Source organism: Erpetoichthys calabaricus, chromosome 9 (genome assembly GCF_900747795.2).
Source record: "Erpetoichthys calabaricus chromosome 9, fErpCal1.3, whole genome shotgun sequence".
NCBI lineage: Eukaryota > Metazoa > Chordata > Cladistia > Polypteriformes > Polypteridae > Erpetoichthys > Erpetoichthys calabaricus.
The window spans coordinates 11,750,042-11,774,951 of record NC_041402.2 but is presented as its reverse complement, the minus strand read 5'-3'; the positions used below and the strand labels follow the sequence as shown (position 1 = coordinate 11,774,951).

The 24,910-nt window shown below is 41.4% G+C and overlaps 1 protein-coding gene across 2 annotated transcripts in view; it reads left to right on the top strand.

The window, feature by feature from the left end:
• The window catches only part of LOC114657368 (kinesin-like protein KIF14), a 206,581-nt gene that overhangs the window by 2,376 nt on the left and 179,295 nt on the right, over nucleotides 1–24,910 (top strand). For both annotated transcript variants that reach the window (XM_028809150.2, XM_028809148.2), the window contains exons 2-4: nucleotides 11,077–12,081; nucleotides 14,337–14,591; nucleotides 24,077–24,164. In XM_028809150.2, coding sequence (XP_028664983.2) covers nucleotides 11,093–12,081; nucleotides 14,337–14,591; nucleotides 24,077–24,164 — 1,332 coding nt within the window. In that variant the 5' untranslated portion in view covers nucleotides 11,077–11,092. The remainder of the gene's footprint in view (nucleotides 1–11,076; nucleotides 12,082–14,336; nucleotides 14,592–24,076; nucleotides 24,165–24,910) is intronic.

Below are 24,910 nucleotides of genomic sequence, written 5' to 3'. Positions count from 1 at the left end.
ACGCCCCCTTTGCTGCAGCACTGTCTCCCACACCCTTGCAGTGTGACAAACGTGAAGATGGCTAGCAAACTGATTTTTCTGTGTGCTGAAGATTATTCTGTGGTTGTGGAAGATGCCTAATGATGGTGGGTTTTAAAATTTTTTTTTTTTTAAACTTGTATACTAAGTAAAAGGAAGGTATTGTAATCGTTCAAAATTTGACCAAGATTTTGATGAATCTTGACATTTTAGATCTCCCTGCCCGAGTCTGATTTACTTTCTTGTAGGGAAAGAATGGTAAATGTCTAAAAATTAGATTTCAAGATTTTGATGAATCGTGACATTTTAGTCTTCCCTTTGGGGGGGTGGAATTTGGAATTGTGTATGTTTGTGTGTAAACACGCTAACTTGAATACGCTCTCACTTAGGTCAACCAAATTTTGCATACAAGTATTGGGCAAAAAAACGTAGATTTTTATACAACTTTTGAGTTATTTCAGCTAACTGGAAGTGGTACTTTTTTATTCATGCAGCTGCAGAGTCAGATTTTATTCAACTTTTACTTTTATAATTGTTTGGTATATTGATTTGATTTATTGTTGATGGTTTTTTTTAATGAACATAATAAAAAAAATCATTGTCTTATGATTTACTCCTCAAATATTCATCCCCATATCCGAGTATATGAGAAAGTCTAAGAGAGACCACTCCTGATTTTTTGATAAACCCGTAGCAGACCCTACATCACAAAAGCAGCCGTTCCTTTTCCGCCAGATAACACGAACTCCCTTTACTAAACACTGATGTTGCATCAATGGATGAAATTGAGGGTCTGCATGTTTGATGACAACATGATTGGTAGTTAAATTGCTACTCATTTAACTGTTAGGTTACAGACAAAATTGTTCTGTCTTTACAAATAATATTCCATACAATCAAGTCAAACTTAACAAAACTAAATTCAATTCAACCTCCACTTGAGAAAGAGAGGAAGGCCAATAGCCAGGGTACAACTTTAGGAGTAGAAAAGAGGGAACAGAATCCTCTTCCCCAATGTAAATGCTTAATTTAAAATGTTACTGATGAGATCCTGCCAGGTTTTAAAGTTTTTTGCACAGATCCACTAAGTGAGAATTTGATTTTATTCCAATTTCAAATATATAGCATCAGTTACCCACTGAATTAAGAGGTGGGTTAAGATTCTTCCAGTTGAGCAAAATAAGTCTACGTGCCAATAGTGGAGTAAAGGCCATTACAGTTTGTTTGTCCTTCTCCACTTTAAGCCCCTCTGTGTGCCCCCATCAAAAACACAGCTGTTAGTGGATTAGGAGGGATTGTGACACCAAGGCTTCCTGATACGCATTTAATGATCTGGATCCAGATGTTAATTTAGTGCATGCCCAAAACGTGGCACAGTGAGGCTGGAGCTCGATTGCAACGTGCGCAGGTTGGATCTTGCCCTGGAAACATTTAGGACAATTTCAAACGAGAAAGATGTGCTCAATAAAAGATTTTAAGTTGAACGGTTGTATGCTTTGTGCATATGGCGCTCGAGTGAATTGTGTGTGTGGCTGCCTTCCTCTCCTTTTCTGAGATGTTGAGTAAGAGATCCTTTTCCCACTGTACTCTGGGATCTTTGAAAAGAAGGGACTTTAAAATGTTTTGATATTATGGAAATGCTGCCTGAGTCTTTTAACTAAAATTGATTTAGTAAATTGGCAGTAAATTGCTGGTTACTGAATTGCAGTACTAGTACAGTTGATGTGAAGAATTACGAAGTTAACTGTAATTCAACAGCAGCGTACTGCTACATTGTTAGGTTTGTGGCTCAGTTTACTGTCAAGTCGCATTACAGTATTGCATTTGTGTGTTAAACAGTAAAGTAATGCAATTAGTAGCAAGTAATTTACTGTAAATTTACAGTTGATCTGTTTACAGGTTCAGGTTTTCCTAATGTTGGTGCCCTGCTAGGCAATTTATCATACATTTAAAGGTTTTTTCCCCCCCCCCCTACATATTAGGACATTTTTCAAAGCATAAAGAAACGACTTCATATCCGAAGAACCCATCCCAAAATGAAATGATGCTTTATTAACAACGCAAAGCAGTAAAGAACTATATCGTGCCTTTTAAAGAGTGTACTTTTGGTTTTACCATGTGTGGCTCTGAGGCCGTGCCAGCGGTTGGAAGGCTGCCGTTGTGAATCCTGTAAATGCCAGAAGTGATTCCACTCTGTTGGGCCCTTGAGCAAGGCCCTTAACTCGTAATTGCTCTGTCCTGGGTGTGATGTTAACCTGAATCCAGCAGTGCATGCAGGTCCTTCAACGTGCTGGGAGGAGAATTCAGGGGTTGGTGGCAGGATTGGCACACCAGCCACTGTACAAAACCTCACGCTGTTCCACTTCATTAGAACTATTGTGGTGCTGAGGTGTCACCTGTTACACAGCTGCACTTGGGTCTTAAATTGGGATCCTGAGGTGGTCTGTCATGTGGTGGGTGAGACAACGTGCTGAATCGGTGCATGCGCCCAACACTTCTCTCTTTTTCTATTGCAAGCTGAATTTTGAAAATTAATTCTGACATCTTCTCTCTCTATCTTGAAAATAATGTTAGCAAAGCTTCAGCTGTATAGGCGTCACAATCTAAGTGAGCCTGATGCTAGGAGCAAAGGTTAAGTTTCGTTTTCTCAAGATCTCGATAAAATTAGTCTGTTATCTTGAGGAGACAATTTAAAAAAAAAAAAAAAAAAAAAAATGGCGATATTGCTCATCCTCTCTCGGCTTCCGTAATGACGCACTTATTGCTCAAGTGACATTGTTCTGCTTCTCTTAAGATTTTGAACCCTTAATTGCTTATTTCAGTCTTAAACAGCTGCATTCACTGTTTTAATGGCTTCTTATCAGCAATAAGATGCAAATGACAACGGAGCCAGCAGTTCTCCATCTAACTTGTTTCCGTATACACCTGTATGGATTCATCATGCACTGTTTGGTTTAATAAAACACTTGAGTAAAATGTGACAGATTGAAAATGATCTGTTTTAGGCTTCAAATCATAAATGATCTGTTGTCATTTGTATCTTATTGCTAATAAGAAGCCATTAAAACTGTGAATGCAACTGAAATAAGCAATTAAGGGTGGGGAACCTTAACAAGTGAGACCACTAAAATGAAGCCGAAAAATGTCACTTGAGCAATAAGTGCTTCATTAGCAATAATTGACTTCTCATTAAGAAACTGGGTTAGAACAAAAACCTGCAGCCACTGCGGCTATCCAGGATCGACTTTGCCCACCTCTGGTATAAAACATCAGTTACCCACTGAGTTATAACAGATGAGCTAGGATTCTTCCAAATCAGCCAAGATAAGTTTACGTATGTGCTAGTAAAGTGGTAAAGGCAATTACAATTAAATTGTATTTCTCCATTTTAATCCAATCTGGCAGTCCATCAAATGTACCTGTTAATGGGTTTGGAGTGTTTGTGACGCCAAGGCTGTCTGAGTGGCATTCAAAGATTTTTGTATACAATGATGTTAATTTGCTGCATGCCCGGAACACGTGGCTCAGTGTGGCTGGAGCTTATGTTCCAATATTTAATTTTTCCCTGGATACATTTTGGACAATTTTAAACAAGATATACAGTACTGTGCAAAGGTTTTAGGCAGGTGTGAAAAAATGCTGTAAACAAAGAATGCTTTCAGAAATATAAATGATTGCATTTTGTAAAATTTATAACAATAAACAAAGTGAGCGAACAAAAGAAAAATCTAAATCAGATCAATATTTGGTGTTCCTACCTTTTGCCTTCAAACCAGCATCAATTCTTATAGGTACACTTGCACAAAGTCAGGGTCTGATCAACCAATTCTACCAAACAGATGCCAATGATCATCAATGTCACACATAGGTTGAAACACAGTCATTAACTGAAACAGACACAACTGTGTAGGAGGCTTAAAACTGGGTGAAGAACAGCAACACTCTGCTACCAAGGTGAGGTTGTGGAAGACAGTTTCATGTCATGGCAAGATTGAGCACAGCAACAAGACACAAGGTAGTTCTACTGCATCAGCAAGGTCTCTCCCAGACAAAGATTTCAAAGCAGACTGGGGTTTCAAGATGTGCTGTTCAAGCTCTTTTGAAGAAGCACAAAGAAACGGGCAACGTTGAGGATCGTAGACGATGTGGTCGGCCAAGGAAACTTAGTGCAGCAGATGAAAGACACATTAAGCTTATTACCCTTCGAAATCGGAAGATGTCCAGCAGTGCCATCAGCTCAGAACTGGCAGAAGCCAGTGGGACTCGGGTACACCCACCTACTGTCCGGAGAAGTCTGGCCAGAAGTGGTCTTCATGGAAGAGTTGCAGTCAAAAAGCCATACCTCCGACGTGGAAACAAGGCCAAGCGACTCAAGTATGCATGAAAACATAGGAACTGGGGTGCAGAAAAATGGCAGCAGGTGCTCTGGACTGATGAGTCAAAATTTGAAATATTTGGCTGTAGCAGAAGGCAGTTTGTTCATTGAAGGGCTGGAGAGCGGTACAATGAGTATCTGCAGGCAACAGTGAAGCATGGTGGAGGTTCCTTGAATGTTTGGGGTTGCATTTCTGCAAATGGAGTTGGAGATTTGGTCAGGATTAATGGTGTTTCTCAACGCTGAGAAATACAGGCAGATACTTATCCATCATGCAATAACATCAGGGAGGCGTATGATTGGCCCCAAATTTATTCTGCAGCAGGACAATGACCCCAAACATACAGCCAAAGTCATTAAGAACTATCTTCAGCGTAAAGAAGAACAAGGAGTCCTGGAAGTGATGGTATGGCCCCCACAGAGCCCTGATCTCAACATCATCGAGTGTGTCTGGGATTACATGAAGAGACAGAAGGATGTGAGGAAGCCTACATCCACAGAAGATCTGTGGTTAGTTCTCCAAGATGTTTGGAACAACCTACCAGCCGAGTTCCTTCAAAAACTGTGTGCAAGTGTACCTAGAAGAATTGATGCTGTTTTGAAGGCAAAGGGTGGTCACACCACATATTGATTTGATTTAGATTTCTCTTTTGTTCATTCACTGCATTTTGTTGATTTGATGAAAATAAATGATTAACACTTCCATTTTTGAAAGCATTCTTTGTTTACAGCATTTTTTCACACCTGCCTAAAACTTTTGCACAGTACTGTATGTGCTTCATAAAAAGATTTTAAGTTGATGATTGAATGCTTTGCACATTTGGAGTGTATTCTGTGCACGGCTGCCTTCCCCTCCTCTTCAGAGATGTTAAGTGAAAGACCCTTTCCCCAGCGTCCCCTAGGATAATTTGAAAAGGGACTTTAAGATGTTTTAATATATTGAGATGCTGTTTGGGAAGTATTGCCTCTGGAAAAGAAATGGATGGGAGGTGAGGAAAAGTGGACGGGTTCCTTTTATTGGCGTATTCTAATTTGAAAGTAGTAGAAAAATTGTGTGATGGGAAGTTTAAATTTTAAGCATAATTGTTCATAAGATTCAAAGACATTATCTACATAATCTTTTAAGTGTTTTAATCCCAGATGTTTTCCAACATTAAATACTGTGTAGCTCTGAGAGGGTAGAAAAAGGTGAATATCATGTAAAGGTGCAACAGAGAAGAGCTTCTTTCTCAGTGCTTCCTGCATTGGTTCCAAATTCTAAGTGAGTGATGGATAATTGGGTTATCAGTATATTGATGATGATTTGTATATTTACTTGAATCTAATTTCTTAACGTTAATGTATATGGGGATGCTGTGAAATAGAAGCTTGTGAAGGATGTTCATCTCAACAGTATTGCTTATCCCTGCTAATGTGAGATGAAGAGTAGACCATCTGTTCATGGCCAGAGTCTTGCACGGGCTGCAACTACTGGGGCCATGAAGTCCATGAAAACCTGTGGAAGTAGGAAAAGAATGTTCTTGGCTTTATAAAGAAATATTAATGCTGCTAGACTGTCAGAATGAGTCCTTTGTTACCTCTTAACAGTTTGTTTGGAAAGAACTAGTCTTGCTGAAGCCAGTCTTACAGTATAATAGATATGAATGCAGACAACCATGAGTGAGTTGTGCTTAAAAGTGGGTGGGAACAATTCGATGGCTCACTGAGTGTCGCATTTCAAAATCAATCCAACTCTTCATGAAGGTGATGAATTTGAACCACGAAGATTAGAGGTGCTCTTGTTTTCCGGGTCAAACAGAAAGTAAGCTTCTGGGGCCTCATGTATAACGCCGTGCGTAGAACTCACACTATAACATGGCGTAAGCACTTAAGCGTGAATTTGTGTACACACAGAAAAATCCAGATGCATAAAACTGTGTGTTCGCCAACTTCCACGTTCTTCCACTCCATAAATCCCAATCGGCGTGAAAAGTAACGCACGTGCATGCGCTTGCTGCCCCATTCCATCTCCTCCCAGAATTACACCTCTTTGAATATGCAAATCAACATAAATAGCCCTTAAGCTCCGCATTCTGTGAAAAGACAATGGGAAAATAGAAGAATTTCAGCGAATACCAAGTGCAGGCAAAGAAAAACGTACTATTCGTTGGTTTAAACAGTGGTATAAACAACAAAAGGAAGTTGATCGAGTGACATAGTGTCGGAGAAACTCGAAAGCTCAAGTTTACAAAGTCACTCAGTGCCCGAAATAAAAAAAGTTGTCAGATATCAAAGTCGCCGTGAAAAGGCGTATAGGGTACAGAGTGTAAAAATAGGCACACAGTGGGGAAAAGAGCTCAAAATGTCAACTTTAATCTCAGAATTTCCACTTTAATCACGTAGTTTATTTTGTCATTAAAGTAGAACATCATAAACTTCATCTTAAAATCATTTTAATTCAGTAGTTTCTCAATCCCATCGTAACTAAAGTAGCACATTAAATGCTTTTTGTATTTGATCTTCTATGTGCTCTGTGTGTGAATCACTACGTGCTTCTGGGCTTTCTCTTCCTCCGGCAGGACACAGAATCCATTACATTTGTGATATTACAGCTCTCTGAATAATTAAAATACTGCGATGTATACGTGATATCTTTTACATGATGATAGGAATGAAATCATGTTATTAAACATGGGAACATGGTGGTGCAGTGATCATGTCTTGCGCAAGAGGCTTGTTGCGCCATGCGCGACCTTCGATGAAGTAATTTATTGCTGCAGTACAGTCTCTTTCAAATGTACTAACCTCCAGTTCCTGTCCTTAATTTTCTTTCTCCAATCAGCACACAATCAGCACTGTAATAGACATTAAGCCATGTGTAAGCTTAGAACGCCGATTCTTCAAAACGTTTAAGGAACATTGAAATATCTTCGTAGTAAATGTTTAATTATTCTATCCGTCTATCCTTCGTGTCGCGCCAGCCCAGCAAGAATACAGCACGAGGCAGGAACAATCAGTGAACTAGCTAGCGATGCGGCACCGTGTCCTCGCATGTTTAATTATTAACAATATAGATTATTTAAATGAAGTTTTATCTGTATAATCAAAATATTTTGCTGCATTTCATCTTAAAAATATTGTCCTCAAATGTAAATACACACTTTATAAAGTGGTGCAGGTTGTGCAATATTATAACTGTATCACAAGTTTACAGTGAGGTAATTGTACTTATAAGTACAAACAGTTCTACAAGGAGCACTTGATGGACTGATTGAGTGCGTTTATAGTTCTTGGGATGAAACTGTTTCTGAACCACGAGGTCCATACAGGACAGGCTCTGAAGCATTTTGCTGTGGCTGAGGCAGCATGTGCTTGATGCTGTACACCGATAATTCTCTTTCCAATCAGCTGCTGCTGTGATTCCAAACTCGGATACAGTGATATGAATACTCCAAATGGTGCAGTGAGAGTAATATGGAAAAAGATGATCCGCTGTGACAACCCTTAATGGGAGCAGCTGAAAGAAGAAAAAGAAGATGCAGGGAGAGTAACAACGCTAAAGCAGTTATGGTATTTGGAATACTATGGCTATTCCCTGGACCATTATATTGCTACAGGTTAATTACAATCAGATGCATTACACTAATAAACAATATGCAGTTAGTTTCAGTGTATTTATAAAGCTGTGTCAGGAATGTGGATCAAAGAATGAAAGGGTAACCATACAGGAACAGTAGCACTGCTTTGACACTGGGTGCTGCCAGTCTGCAAAACCGAGCAGAGAACTTGCGTACGCCAGGGTATGAGGTACTGTGGAAATGTGCGTGGCTTTACGGCAAGTTTAGGTTTTATACATCGCGATTTGAGCGTGAAACATTCGTACACAAAATTTCTGCGTTTATACATGAAGCCCCCTGGTTATTTTGTTTGGACACAATCTCTCTCTCTCTCATGTATGTCCGCTTTTCACAAGAGAACTGCTTAAAGGATTTAGATCAGGTTTTTCTGTAATTTGCATAAAACATTCCAGTTGCATTTCCAAATTCTGTCATGACGCTAAGTATTATAGTTTGGGTACGGCACAGATTTATTCGATCAAATCCAAGAGACCAGCTGCGGGCAGAGTGGAGGGGGAAGCGTGATGTCAACAATGGGGAGCCGGATGTGGCCCTCCTCACTCACGCTTAGCTAGTGATACCTTTTTTTTTTTTTTTTTTTTTTATATAAACTTTGTCCCGTTTCACTACTACATGGGTGGAGTCGCGGGGGGGATGGCTAGTGTATAATAAAATGAAGCACTTGCTTTACTATGTGATTCTGTACCCTTGTTTTATTAAATTACTAGTCATTAAGCCCGTTACAATAACGGGCGCTAAAACAGTAGTGCATAAACATTAGTAGGAACAGTCTATATTAAATGGCAAGGGACTTTGACCTCATTCTGTTTGTTGGTCGTATTTTTCTTTGTCTTTCAGCCTTTCTTTCGTTGATGTTGCTGAGCTGACCATTCTTCGTGGGCTGCCACCGTGTATTGTGTGACAGTAATACTGTCTTGTACGTCCGCTAGCTTGTACGTCCGTAATATACCTTTAATTTTCTCTGGCGGTAATACAGGCGTGCGCGTCGGTAATATGCCTTTAATCTCCTCTGACAGTAATACTGGCTTGTATGTGGCTGTAATATGCGTCACTGTATTGTGTACCTTTAATTTCCTCTCGCAGTAATACTGGCTTGTATTTCCGTAAAATGCCTCTAACTTTCTCTGACAGTAATATCGCGCATCGCACCGTGCCCTGCGCATGCGCACTTCACCAGAAGACACACACACACGCGGACACCTGGACGCACACAGGGATTTTTATATATATATATATATATATATATATATATATAGATATATAGATATAGATATATATATAGATATATATATAGATATATATAGATATATATATAGAGATATAGATAGAGATATAGATATAGATATTATTTCAATAATCGTTGAAGCACTGAAGTGCACTGAGCCTTAGATGGCTAAAACACTGGATTGCACCGAGATGCACGGAGTCTCACTTGTAACTAAACCAGCAATGCAAAATGAAACCCTGAAAGCTGATGCTATAAATGAATAAATACTTTATTCATCTACTCCAATTCAGGCATCCAATAACCCAAACACACCAATAAAAATGGTTAAATTAATAAAAGCAAAGAGAACAAACTTAAGAACAAAGTATAATGGTGAGTCCATTTAGGTCCATTGCCAGTTGAAGCTCATACGGAGCCCTTGAGTTACTAGATCAGTGCCCCTCGGTGTCCAAAGTGCTTTTGGGTATGGGGGTGGGGGTTGTAAAGGTCTGGAATGCGTGTCACTTGAGTTACTAAACTGTGTCTTCAGTATTAGACTTTAAGGACCGGGGTTCCGGGGTTGGGGGGGTGATCAGGACCATGAATGGAGCATGTGCCCCTTGAGTTACCAGAACGGTGCCCTTCAGTGTCTATAGTGCATTCAATATTAGACTTCAAGGAAAACTGGGGTTGTAATTTCTGGTGCACAAACCCCTTAAATTACTAAACTGTGCCTTTTAAGGACGGGTTTGGGGGACAGGTCTGGTGGTGGTGGTTAGGACCATGAATGGAGTATGTGCCCCTTGAGTTACCAGAACGGTGCCCCTCAATGTCTATAGTGCATTCAATATTAGACTTCAAGGAAAACTCTGGGGGGGGGGGGATGTCTGGAGCACAAGCCCCTTGAATTACCAGAATGTTGCTCCTTTCGGTCCATAGCACACATTCAGCAGTAGACATTGAGGACCTGGGATGTGGTGTGACTGAAACATGTGCCCCAGAATGATGCCTCTTCGTGTTCATAGTACTTTTGGGTTGGGGGGTGTAAAGGTCTGGAATGCATGCTGTTTGAATTACTCAACAGCGCCCCTCAGTGTCCATGGCATGCCTTCAGTATTAGACTTTGAGGACCTAGGGGGGATGACTGGAGTATGTCCCCTTTGAGTTACCAGTGTGGTGCTCCCTTGGTGTCTATAGCACACTTTTATTAGTAGACATCCAGGACATTTGGGGGTTTGGGGGGGGTGACTAAAACATGTGTACCGTGAGTTACCAGAATTGTACCCCTTGGTGTTTATAGCACACATTTAGTAGTAGACCTCAAAGAACTGGGGTGGGACTGAAATATGTGCCCCTTGAGTTGCTAGAATGGTGCCCCTTGGTGTCCATACCACACCTAGTATTAGACTTCGAGGACTGAGGGAGGGTGACTGAAGCGGGCGTCTCGAGTTACCAGAATGGTGCCCCTCTGTGTCCATAGTGCCTTTGGGTTGGGGGGCGGGGGGAGTAAAGGTCTGGAGTTGTGTGCTGCTGGAGTTACTCAGTGGCACCTGTTGATGTCCGTAGCGTGCATTATTAGACTTTAAAGCCCGAGAGGGGGGAATGTCTGGAGCACAAGCACCCTCGAGTTACCAGAACAGCACCCTTCGGTGTCCATAGCACTTCTGGGTGGTCAGGATTTTGGACTGTGCATGCCTCTTGAGTTACATAAACCCATGGTCTCCACACTGCACACCCCTTAACTATTCCTAAATGTCACCCTAGACGGCTGCCCATGTCACCTAATGGATTGAAATAAGTAGAACTGATTGATTTCTTAATCTGCTTATTAACTTGAACCTCATTGTCTTATTTCTCAGGATTCACCCATTCACAATGACGACTGATGCATTTGAAACCCCAGTATCAAAAAAATATTTAATGGACATATGTTCAGTCAAATTTAAATCTGGGTTTGACACCCATAATAAATTTGTCTCCCAGCTAGTGAAGAAGTCTTATTGGGAAAGCAATGGAGAGCCGTCTCCTGTCACCTTTGAAGTGAATGAAGATACAACTCCATTCTCACCAGAGAGAGGACATCAGTCTTCTATTATTTCTGTAGCGTCTTGTAAAATCCCATTGAACAGCACACAGCTAAACTACAGTCTACAAGAAAACTCTGATAAGGAATTCTTGGAACTTTCAACCGTCAGTTTAGATGGCTCACGAAAGCTGGATTTGCCACCTTTGGTAGATCTTCAGCAGACTGCAAGCAAGCCAAGAGCTTTGGTCACAGCTAGCAAGAGGAAGCTGGCTGATAAGGACAAGGACATTGGCCAGGAGAGTTCTGACTGCCATGTTGCAAAGAAACGAATGGCCCAACGAGATATGGGGATGGCTGCTTGTCCATTGCTAGACCTAGAGCAAAGTGATCAGAATTTTAGGATTAGTTCTTCAGGATCTGAGAACAAGTTGCCTAAAAGTAGGCTACCAGTAGCTTCAAAGTCTAGAATATCAAGTCCTGGTGCATCTGGAATTTTGGAGGCCAGCTCTCTTGATCACACAATGAAAAGCAGGTCAAGGATTTCTGATGTAGAAAAGGGTCATCTCACAGATAAAGAGGGGATGGGCCTGCCCAAGCTTGATTTATTATTGGCGGAAAATTTAGATCACGATGCTATGCAGGTGTCCTGTGAATTGTCGGTGTGCCAGGCCATTCCTCCAATGCAAACGCACTCTGTTGGCAAGAAGGTGCCATCTCCTGATAAAACTGAGGCAGACCAGAAACGCAGAAGGACTCTTGCTGCCGACATCCCTGAGGAGTATGGTTTGGACAGCAGCGCTGTCACTGTTGCGATTCGAGTGCGACCGCTAAATTCCAGGTAGGTGTTCTGTGCAGTTCAGCTGATGGTGAAAACGTATTAGTGGGTCATTCGTGCATACCCTGCACACAGCCAGATGATCAGTAGAAAGTATCTTTTTAAACTTTTAGAGTAAGTTCATTAATTTTGCTATTAATTGAACGACTTGCCCAAAAAGTGGGGTTTTTGTTCTCAATGAGGGGGAGAAAAATGAGTTGAATGTAATTTCTGTACTGAAAGGTTGGAGACCCAACATTTTGTTCGAGGCTTTGAGGTACTAGCTATTTTTCCTGTCCAAGATTGCTTGAAACCAAAATAATGTTTAGGTCCGCGTCACTTAACGTTTGCAGCGCATCATCTACTGAAATGACTTTTGTAATTCAAGTGGTAATAAAATGCATTGCATTTGTCATTCCAATGGGTGGTGCATCAAACATTTACAGTAATAAAATGCATGACTACAAAGGTTTGTGATGCACCATCTGTTGGAATGACCAATTCAATGCATTTATCACTACAAAGGTTTGTGATGACATCTGTTGTAGTGACAGATGTAATGTATTTTATTACTGTTTGTGATGCGTTGAATTTTCCATTCCAACAGATGGCGCATCTCAAACATTAGTAATAAAATACATTCCATTTGTCACTACAACAGATGAAAATCACAAACCTTTGTAGTGATAAATGCGTTGAATTTGTCATTCCAACAGATGGTGCATCACAAACATTAGTAAAAATATATTACATTTGTCACTACAAAAGATGTCATCACAAACCTTTGTAGTGATAAATGCATTGAATTTTCCATTCCAACAGATGGTGCATCACAAACATTAGTAATAAAGTACATTACATTTGTCACTACATCAGATGCCATATCACAAAACTTTGTAGTGATGTGTTGCGCCATCTGTTGGAGTGACAAATTCATCTCAAACATTAGTAATAAAATACATTCCGTTTGTCACTACAACAGATGCCATATCATAAACCTTTGTAGTGATAACTGCGCCATCTGTTGGAATGGAAAATTCAATGCATTTATCACTACAAAGGTTTGTGATATGACATCTGTTGTAGTGACAGATGTGATGTATTTTATTACTGTTTGTGATCCGTTGAATTTTCCATTCCAACAGATGGTGCATCTCAAACATTAGTAATAAAGTACATTCCATTTGTCACTACAACAGATGCCATATCACAAACCTTTGTAGTGATAAATGTGCTGAATTTTCCATTCCAACAGATGGTGCATCTCAAACATTAGTAATAAAGTACTTTCCATTTGTCACTACAACAGATGCCATATCACAAACCATTGTAGTGATAAATGTGCTGAATTTTCCATTCCAACAGATGGCACATTTATCACTACAAAGTTTTGTGATCTGGCATCTGTTGTAGTGACAAATGGAATGTACTTTATTACTAATGTTTGAGATGCGCCATCTGTTGGAATGGAAAATTCAATGCATTTATCACTACAAAGGTTTGTGATATGACATCTTTTGTAGTGACAAATGGAATGTATTTTATTACTGATATTTGTGATGCACCATCTGTTGGATTGAAAAATGCAATGCATTTTATTACTGCAAAGGTCTATGATATGGCGTCTGTTGGAGTGACAAATGCAATACATTTTATTACTACGTGCATTACAAAATGTATTCCAATAGTGTACTGCAAGCGTTAGCATTGAGATCTACGTTGAATATTTAGACTTCAACCTGTCTTAGATGGGGAGCACAGTAGTAGTTGTTAAATCTGTACATTTTAGCTATGCTAAAATATTGAGGAGGAGGTGCTCGCAGTGGCCACATTAAGAGAAGTATAGGGACTGAACATCCATCCATCCATTTTCCAACCCGCTGAATCCGAACACGGTCACGGGGGGTCTGCTGGAGCCAATCCCAGCCAACACAGGGCACAAGGCAGGAACCAATCCTGGGCAGGGTGCCAACCCACCGCAGGGGACTGAACATATGCAGCAAAAAATGAATCTTATTCAAAGCTGTGGTCCCAATACAAGCAATTTTATCTTCCTCATTTTCTCCTCATGAGGTCAGATTATTTTACTGCTGCTCTCTATGTCCCTCTGTTAAGTGCAGGCCTATCTCTCAGCTGGCTTCCATGTCTTCCTTGGTCTTCCTCTTCCCCTTCTTCCCCCCCCCCCCCCTTTTTTTTTATTGAATTTCTCCAGTCCAATTCTGTTATGTGAGTATTCTGTATAATTCATGCATTTATTTTTGTTACCACTTGATTTACAGGGAGCATGAACTGAACACAAAGTCAGTGATATCTGTAACCGGACAAGAGACAATAGTCTTCAATCCAGAATCGCAGCAGAAGTTCTCATTCGTCTATGACTTCTCCTTCTGGTCATGTGACCCTCAAGATCGCAGTTATGCCAGCCAAGAGGTGGTGTACAGGAAACTGGCACAGCCACTTCTCAAGAGGGTTCTTCAGGGCTACAATGTCTGTCTCTTTGCTTATGGGCAAACTGGATCTGGGAAATCTTACACGTAAGTGTATTTTAAATGTTATGAAGTGTAAATCGGAAGGTGGGGTGTGGCAACGCGCTGTACCGGTACATGCTCCCTGACCTAACCTGACCTGCTCAGAGTCTTATAAATGCCATTTGGCAAACTCCAAGCAGGTGTCAACCCCTTTTCTTATAAATGCCTGATTGATGGAATGCTGCTGAGGTGGTTGTCCTTCCATAAGGTTCTCGTATCGTAGTTGACTCCTGAAGCTCCATTGGAGTGACCATTGGATTTGTGACCTCCCTGACCAAAGAGCTGCTTGCTCTGTCAGACTACCAACTCTAGGAAGAATACTGGAGGTTCCAAACTTCTTCAGTTTCACAATTCTTAAGGCCACTGTGCTCACTCAAAGCGTTAGAGATGGTTTTATCTCATTGTCTTGTTCCTTGCCTCACCACAGGAGGTCTACAGAGTTCCTTGGACTTCATTGCTTGGTTTTTGTCCTGGCATCTGATGTAAATGGTAGGACCTTTTATTCCCAGGTACATGTGTCCCTTTCTAAGTGATGTCTAATCAATTCAGTGTGTCACAGGTGGACTTCAATTAAGTTCTAGAAACCTCTCCAGGAGAATTAAAGCAAACAAGGAGTGTCTGAGCACAATTTGGAGGGTCACAGCAAAGGGCTTGACTACTTCGAAGAATGAGAGATTTCACTTTTGGATTTTTAATAAATTTGCAAACCTTTCTGCCAACGTTTTCATCGTCTTAATGGGTTATTGAGTGTAGTTTTGATAAATCTGTAACACAAAGTATACAGAAAGCAAAGGGGTCCGAGTACTTTCTGAATCCGCTGTATAGAACTGGCAAAATTGCAGTTCTGATGATGTAGATCTGGCTAAACTTCCATTTTCTGGTCACTTTACCGCAGGGATTACCAGGCCCCAGGAGGTGCAAAGTGGCATTTCAGGGGGCTCCCCAAAGAGGAGGGCAGCGTTGTGATTCACCAAAGTTGAGTGAGCTGCGTTGCCCGACTTACCGTGGTACAACTGATATCTTGCAGTGTGCCATCATTTGTAGGCCATTTATCAGTCGGTCAGTCCTATCCATATTACTAACCAAGAATGGTAAACCGGATGGCATGGACGCAGGTACACGGCGATGGGACCATGAGACATACTGCGCAGGCGCATACAGCGCGCGTCTCATAAACCGCAAGTGAAGTCGTATCCACCGCTCACGAAGGAGTCACGGCCCAAGAACGAAAGAGCTCAACTGACATGAATGAGAAATGAAGCAACAACGCGCCCATAGCTAACGACTAACGACACAGCCACACAGAAAAGAGGATTCTGCGCTGCAGCCCAGATTCAAACGGAAGAGGATACGGAGGCCCCACAGGTCCACAAAGAGTACGGAAGGCGCGGGAAAGTATGAAAGGCAAAGGCGCCTACACAGCATAGTGAAACCCGACATAGTACGGAAGGTGCAGGCGTCACCGCCATGTTGTGAGTGGCACTACTGCGGAGTGAAGGCGCAGGCGTCACCGCCATGTTGTGAGTGGCACTACTGCGAGGCGAAGTTTGGAATAATGTGCTGCTTGGGATTGTACAAACCGCTGAACGCTTCACACCTAATTCAAACACAATACAGCTCAATGATACAGACACGAGCCCACCTGGATAAGATCAATGAACGCAGGCGCCTACAACGTGCGTCTGAAACTGCGGAAGCAAAGCAGGCACGGGTTCAAAATGAACGAGCTCGACTGACGGATATACAAACACGAGCCCGCCTGGATAAAATCAATGAACGCAGGCGCCTACAACGCATGTCTGAAATGCCGCGGGCAAAGCGGGCACGGCTCCAAAACGAACGAGCTCGACTAATGTATTTCAGGATACCCAACGCCGGGGGTAGGCGAGCGAAGCGAGCAGGGGGCAGAGCCCCCTTGTTCTATGATATGAAAAGAATGAAGTATTGCATGTGCGACTGTCATCTGTGAATGAAACACAAAAATGTTGGTGGAGCGGTCGTAAAGCCGAGTAACTTTTTAAGAGAATGGAATTTGGACCTTGCAACGATCCACAAGAGGCTGAGGTGTAGTATTGATTTCTGTTCAAGCCCTGATTGTGAAATATCACTGATATTGAGGTTTGACAATGTATCCAGTGGGGTTGACTGGGGGGGGGGGGGGGGGGGGGGGTAGGAATTACCCCTGTTGCTTACTCTCAGCCCATCTCTTCTGCTGGTGGTCCTGGTAGTAGCCAGCAGCCATACCACATGCACTTCAGAGGAGGTCATGCAGCTGAACCTAAGCATGTTTATGGCCCGGCCAGTACTTGGATGGGAGACCATTTAGGAAAAGCTTGGGTTCCTACTGGAAGAGGAATTGAGACAAGCAGGAGGTTCTTAACCTGTCGTCTGAATGTGGATCCCAGTGCAGTAAACGTGGCGCCATCCTTTGGATGAGACATAATAGAGAGGTCCTGACTATCTGTGGTCAAAAAAGATCTTTTGGGCCTCCCTCATAAAAAGTAGAGCAGTGGTTCTCAAAGTCGGTCCTGGGGGCGCACTGTGGCTTCAGGTTTTTGCTTCAACCAGATTCATAATCGGTGAGCAACTGCTAACACTGATCTCAATTACAGTAATTAGCTGTTTTTTTCCCTCTTATTCTATATTAAAGCACAGAGGCATGATTTTTACATTTATTATAAGACATTTAGAAATATTTCCATTTTTGCTATAGATTTAAATGCTTAACTCTTGTTGCTTTCTTTATATTTTGCCGTTTCTCTGTGCAGTTTTCTTATTAACACAATGCTACAATGCTATATACTGTATACGCTGCCGTTCTTTATTATATTCTGTAAGTGCCTTGAGCATGGGAAAGGTGCTATATAAATGTAGTAGTATTATTATTATTAATGACAATTAAAAACTAGTAGAGCAGACACCCAGGAGAAGGACACTGAATCATGAAAGGCTGCAACTACTTTAGCGTTAAACCCACTAATTAGAAAACAATGGACTAATTAACACTAGAATTACCAGAGCCTACGAAAAAACTCGTAAATCCGTCCCACCTTAAATCGCGTCTTAAATCCGTTTGCACCTCTCCGCCAGAGTCCTTTGTCATCTAAATGTGCTGATAAACACAAGCTACTAGCAGCCAGCTATTCCATCCCCCCACCGACTTAGAACAAATTTCTCCTAGCTCATGCCTTGCCTTGATTTGATTATCTGGGATTGAAGTGGAGTTTTAGAGTGGAAATAATATAGTGTTATTTGGAATACACGCATTTCATGTGTGTTCCGTTTCTATAGTAGTCTGTGCAAACACATTTTTAAAACAGAAACGTTTTTCACATTCTAATAGTAAATGACAAAATGTAGGCATAAACTATATAACGTATGAAGCCTGAAGTTCATATATCAAAGAAACATTTTCACAAAAGGTACAAATAAGAGAACACGTGCGCTTTTATTCAAAAATATAACTGCACAAAAAAAAAAAAGCCGCGTTAGCATGCCACATTGACACTCTTACTACAACCGCTGCGGTGGCGTAATGGTATCAGCTCTTGACTGGGAATCAGAGGGTGGCGAGTTTGATCCCGCACGGCTCCACTTCGAGAAGTGAACTGCTCTTAATCTTACAATTTTAGAATAACATAAATTTGATTGTGTTTATCAGCACATTTAGATGACAAAAGACTCTGGCGGAGTTCTAATTGTTTAACATCAAGATGAAAATTGTTAAAAAGAAAAAAAAAATTAACTGCTTAGTATATTTTAATAGTTTTTTTTTTATATACCAAACTTAGTTTTCTAAATTCCATATTGTTCCCAAAACACTGAATCTGGGCAATAAACGTTCACTTAACTAGCCCAGGATTCCAATTAAAAACCGAAGCGGGTTGAAACAAAAACCCGCAGCCACAGGGGGTCCCCAGAACCGATGTTGAGAACCCCTGGAAGTAGAGTGTCTCTCGATCTTCTGGCTAATTTTGCCCTACAAGGCCTGGTCATTCTTTGTCACTCACTGCTTCACCTAATAACCACTCATGTGTGGCGAGTGTACTGGCGCAAAAATGGCTACCGTCGCATCATCGAGATCAGTGTTTCCCCAAACTCGGTCCTGTGGCCCCCCATGTGACTGCAGGTTTTTGTTCCAACCGGATTCCTAATCAGTGACAACACCTGATAGCACTGATCTCATTTAATTAGCTGGTTTTTTTTTTTTTTTTTTCTTCGACATTCAGAAAAGCATAGCAGCATGATTTTTACATTTATAAGACATTTAGAAATATTTCTGCTTTTGCTATAGATTTAACTGCTTAACTCTTTTGTTGATTTCATTATACTTTGCCCTTTCTCTGTGCAGTTTTTCCCCCTTTGTTGTATCTTAATAATGACATTTTAAAACGAGCAGAGCAGACACCCAGGCAAACAACACTGAATAATCAGACTGCAAGTACTTTAGCAATCGACCCACTAATCCTCTTTAATAAAATCCCTGTGTGTGTCTTCTGGTGAAGTGCGCATGCGCGGGGCACGGTGCGATGCTTCAAAGGCTGCCTGACGCGTCACACAAGACAGAGAGGGCGGGACCTATAAAATATCGCGCGGCCGATCCAATCGGATTTCGGTAAATGAGGTAAGACCTAAAACAGCGCACGAAAAATCCAATCGGGTACTGAGACGCGGAGACCAGCTTCCCCAAAGAGGTGGGATTAGTGTTTGTTGTTGTGCAAGTGTTCACTCTGAGGATGTCAGATTTGCGATTAACAAACTTGGCCCGGTAAAGTGTTTTCCTAAATATACGAATTTTCATGATATTACAATAGGATGACTTTGTTTAAAAGATTTATTTTTGTGCACATAAAATCCGTTGCTGGGGAGACGCAACACATACAATAATCGGCTGCACACCAGCACAGATTAAAATACTTGCTGGAGAGACGTATTACTGTGAGAGAAAATTAAAGGCACACAATACAGTGACACATATTACAGCCACATACAAGCCAGTATTACTGTAACAGAAAATAGACGGTCCTTTGCCATTTAATATAGACTGTTTCTACTAATGTTTATGCACTACTATTCTAGCGCCCGTTATTGTAATGGGCTTAATGTCTAGTTAGTAAATTAATGGATTAAACAATTAGAAGACCTAGAAAAGTAGAATGACAATCAAGATGAAAATACTGTTAAAAAGAAAAAAAAATACATTATTCCTATATAGCTGCTTGGTACATTTTTAATTTTTTTTTTTTTTTTTTTTTAGCAAATTTGGTTTTCTAATTTCTATATTGTTCCCAAAACACAGAACTTGGGAAATATCAGTTCACTTAATTAGCCCAGGAGTTAAAAACAAAATTTAAAAACAGAAGCTGGTTGGAACAAAAACCTGCAGCAACAGTGAGCCCCCAGGACTGAGTTTGGGAAACACTGATCCAGATGGATGCCACCACATTGGTGGGCGTTAAAGAAGGTCTGCGCCCACACTTCAGTTTCAAGTTTTTGCTAAAGAAGCACTTTTATTCATTTGCTTTTAGCTTATGAGTTTAAGTGGTTAAATCCTTCTAGTTATATATTTTATACAGTGTTCATCTTATGTATGTATTTTGCATAATCTATCTTTGTGTGTTCATGTATGTGTGACGTTTCCCTTAACTCTATCTGGCTTTTATTTCATAGTGTTCTCTTTCTTTCTATGTAAAGCACTTTGGTCAACTTCTACTTGTTTTAAATGTGCTATATAAATTAAACTAAAGTGGCTATCCACGTACTATAAACAATGCTTTATAAATTTAAAAATATTATTATTAGTGCAGCAATTTTAATAATGAGGCACATCTGCTTTAGAACTGACAGTTGCAGGCATTCGGGGGGGGGGGGGGGGGGGGGGGGGGGGGGGGGGTGGGGGGGGGGGGCGGGGGGGACTTAAAGTCTGTCAACCACATTTCATTGTTTGGTGGCACTCTGACACCCATTGCTCCACGAGGGTCTTCATTCACCCAAATCCCTCCACCCAAATGTTGATTGTGTGGTATAACAGGTCCACGACTTCATGAAATATGGCCCGGTTTTTAAATCCATAAAGCCGTGACTGCAATTGCACGATCGCAGAGAGTTAATGAGGTATTTGGGATGAGTCGCACCTGCATGTACGGGTGCAGTTGATCTCAATTGCATCATTGGCTTCCTGTGGCGGGTGATTTAAGGTGCTGTGCCCAAGGGGAGAGGAAGAAGAAAAGTAAAGGGAGAAATCAAAGATGGGGGAATAAAAGAAGCGGAAAAGGAAAGAGGTGAAAAGGCAGTCTTACCAGGAGGATCTGGCCACCTGAAAGGAGGAAGCAAGTGCAAGCTGGGGTCCCATGAAGGAACGTTGGCTGTGGTGCTCTAGGGGCTAATTCACACCACTGACTATTCTGGTGGAGTGTGGCGAGCAAAGCAGGTGCCCTCCCTAGCAATAGAATTACCAGAGCCTACAAAAAAACTCGTAGATCCGTCCCACCTTCACTCTCTTCGCACCTCTTCATCTGCGTCTTTTGTCCTGTAAATGTGTCGATTTAAGCAGCAAGCAGCCTACTATCACATCCCCCCCACTGCCACACAGTTTTCTCAGCTCAAGTCTGTTTGTCTGCGTGTCAGTTGCTTAGAGTTGTATAGACTGAGAAGTCGAGCAAAATGACACCTTTTATAAATAGTATATCGTTATTTGGAACACATGCATTTCATGTGTTCTGTGTCTACAGCAATCTATGGAAACACATCATTAAAACGAACGTTTTTCATGTTTTAGTAATAATTGACAAAATGTAGACATGAAGTGTATAATGTGTGAAGCCTGAAGTCCAAATATCAAATAAACACTTTCACAAAAGGTACAAATATAACGGAACAAGTGTGCTTCTATTCAAGAATATAACTGCAGAAAAAGAACCCGCGTTCGGGTGCGACATTCACACCCCTTCAATATGACCCCTTTGGTGGCACAACGGTGTCAACTGTTGACTGGTAATCAAAACTTTACGGGTTCGACCCCGGACGAGTCTGTTTTGAGAAGTAAGCTGCTCTTATTCTTTTAGAATAAAAACATATGTTTGATTTGAGTCTGTAACAGCCGTTGTAAATTTGATACTTGTAAAGGTTAGCTTTGTCTTTTTTTTTTTTTTTTTTTTTCTTTTTTGTTCTGTTGGGTTCACGATCCCTAACCCCCGAACTGACACTGCTGTTTTCACATAAAGACGTGCTATAACAGAGGTGAACTCGGATGATGACGGTTCTACATCGGAGAAAGAATGCACGTCGCACTTTTGCCGTCGCTGTACTTTGTATATGTACATGGGAAGCTCTGCAGTCTACTTGTGACTTTATGCTGTAGAAAGTAAGTAAATAAATCCAAGGTAAATAACATTCGATCTGGCTTTTATATATAAAGTACAGCGACGGCAGCTTCCACCTTCAGCTATAGATTCTTCAGTGCGCAAGCGACTCTCCACGCTAGTGTTTAGATCTGGATCCTAACGCGGGTTCTTTTTCTGCACTTGTATTCTTGAATAGAAGCACGCTTGTTCTGTTGTATTTGTACCTTTTGTGAAAGTGTTTTTGATATTTGGACTTCAGGCTTCAAACATTAAACACGTTATGTCTACATTTTGTCAATTATTACTAAAACATGAAAGATGTTTCTGTTGTAACGATGTGTTTACATAGATTGTTGTAGACACAGAACACATGAAATGTGTGAGTTCCAAATAACGATATAGTATTTATAAAAGGTGTCATTTTGCTTGACTTCTCACTCTATACAATTCTACGCAACTGACACACAGGTAAACAGACTTGAGCTGAGAAAACTGTGCGGCGGTGGGGGGATGTCGATAAGCAGCAAGCAGCCTACTATCACATTTACAGAACAAAAGATGCTTCCGAGGTGCGACTACGTGAGTGCGAAGGAAGAAGGGAGGAGAGATGACCTCAGACGGTCTGGCCGTGATGCCTGGAGGCAGCCAAGATGGAGGTTGGCTGTAAGGAGCTTATGGCTGCTGAGTCTTCGCCGGTTACTCGAGCAATGGGTGAACCGGGGAGAAAGAGGAGGTGGGCTGAGATCAGGAGGAGTTAGACTGCATTTTAACCTTGGATTTTAATGGTTTTTATTTTTTATTCTCGCTTTTCACTGGATTTTATGGGTTTATATATGTATTTTTTTGAACACTGCACAATTGACACTTTTTTTTGTTGGTTTTTAATTTTGTTTTGACTGGATTTTAATAAAAGCACTTGAGCACTTTTTCTTCCATCCTCTGGCATCATCGGTGAATTGTGATAACTATCGACGATGTTGGTTCAGCAGACTCCCATGTTGGAAGAGGGAGTCTGTAGGGGACTGGCATCGTCACAGATTGCGTGTCGTCATCTCGTGGTGCTTGATGCTTCACAGGTTACCCCAATCCCTGGATCATCAGTGGAGTGTCTAAAGTTCACTGGGGAACATATTTATAAGACTATTAAAATTTATTAGAGTAAATTGCTCAATTTTACATTTAAATTTAATGCATGGAGTTAAAAGCTTTGAGTCCAATTTGTTTACCCACAGTACTGTATGTGGTCCAAAAATGACAAATTTGACTTAATCTTCAAATGTGAAATGACTGTTGTAGGGGGTGCAAACATACATAAAGTATATTCTAGGGATGTTGAGACCACCGCTCACGGTCACCTCCCCTCACCAAGGCCTTTCTTGCTTGGTTACTCAGCTTAGCCAGACTGCCAACCCTTGGAAGAATCCCGGTGGTTCCAAATTTCTTCATTTTCACAAATCTTGGGGCCGATGTGTTTGCCCAAAGCTTTACAAATGGTTTTATCCCCTTGCTGCACAGTCCTGTAAGAAATGGATTGAATTCTTGTGTCCCTGAATCCCCAGACCCTCAAGTCGTCACCTTCTATAGACCGAGAGAGAAGCTTCGCAGTAGACTAGTACAAAACTTTTTGGTTGTCCAATTCTAAAGATTCATTCATGCACAACAATACTTTTGTGATATGCCTACCTGTAATCTTCTTTTGGCTGCTCCCGTTAGGGTTGCCACAGCGGATCATCTTCTTCCATCTCTTTCTGTCCTCGTCATCTTGCTCTGTTACACCCATCACCTGCATGTCCTCTCGCCACATCCATACACCTTCTCTTAGGCCTTCCTCTTTTCCTGGCAGTTCTATCCTTAGCACCCTTCTCTCAGTATACTCGTGCATCCCCTGTGGAAAGGAGAGATGCTAAGCCAGTTTGTTTCTTCATGCCGGTCCCAAGCTCGGATAAATGTGGAGGGTTACGTCAGGAAGAGCATCCGGTGTAAAATTTTTCAAAATCAAATATGCGGGCAACAATACAAATATGCCTACCTGTAATAACTGACATAACTGTATGGGGTTTTAGTGGCAATTCATTTTACTGATCATGCATTTCCCATGTCTTGTATTCATGTTTTTTTTCCCCCAATTTCTTTAATTTTCTTCTCAAGAATGATGGGCTACGGTGATGAAGCTGGAGTCATCCCAAGATTCTGTGAAAAAATTTTCCTGAAATCAATCTGTGTAGACTGCAACAGTGTAAGTTTTTGCTTTTCAGTTGAAATTTCTTCAGCATTTCACACAATTTAGGTTCTGAAAAAGTGGGAAAGTGAACGCGCTGCTGGCCCGTGGCACTGGAGGACCTCATCTTGCCCCCTTTAGCATTATGTTTACTCTTGTGGGGGGGGGGGGGGGGGGGGGAAACATGACAAATTTTTATTCCCCTTCCCCCAACAAGAAAATTTGTATAAGAGGAGAGAGAGCAGTTGGGAGCACACACGGATACAGCATACCCACCACGTGACACACAAACTACCTCTGGATCTCAGATTAGAATCAGAGTGCAGGCATGTAATGGGCAACACCTCGGCACCACACTAGTTCAGATGGAATGGGACAGTAGGAGTTTAAACACACAGTGGCTGGAGTGCCAACCCCTGCCACCAAGTTTCTCCTGCAGGTTGGAGGGCCTACTTGCAGGGCTGGATGCAGATTAACTCTTTCCGGGCGGATGTCGAGTTCTGTCAAACCGAGGTGGCAATCAACTGTAAACGGTGACAAAACCCACCATCACGTTTTACTTAGACTCCCGTTGCTAGAAGGAAAGTTAGCTTCATTGGTTTGACCGAGATTCCCTGCGCTTGCGGGAGTAGCGTGGTGAAAACAATGGCAAAAATGGCATTGACATCTGGCGAGAGATCGAATTGAATGTTGTGATAAAGGCGCTAGCTATATAGTGCCTGACCCGGCACAGACTGACAGAGGCATGTCTAAAATCCAAGCAC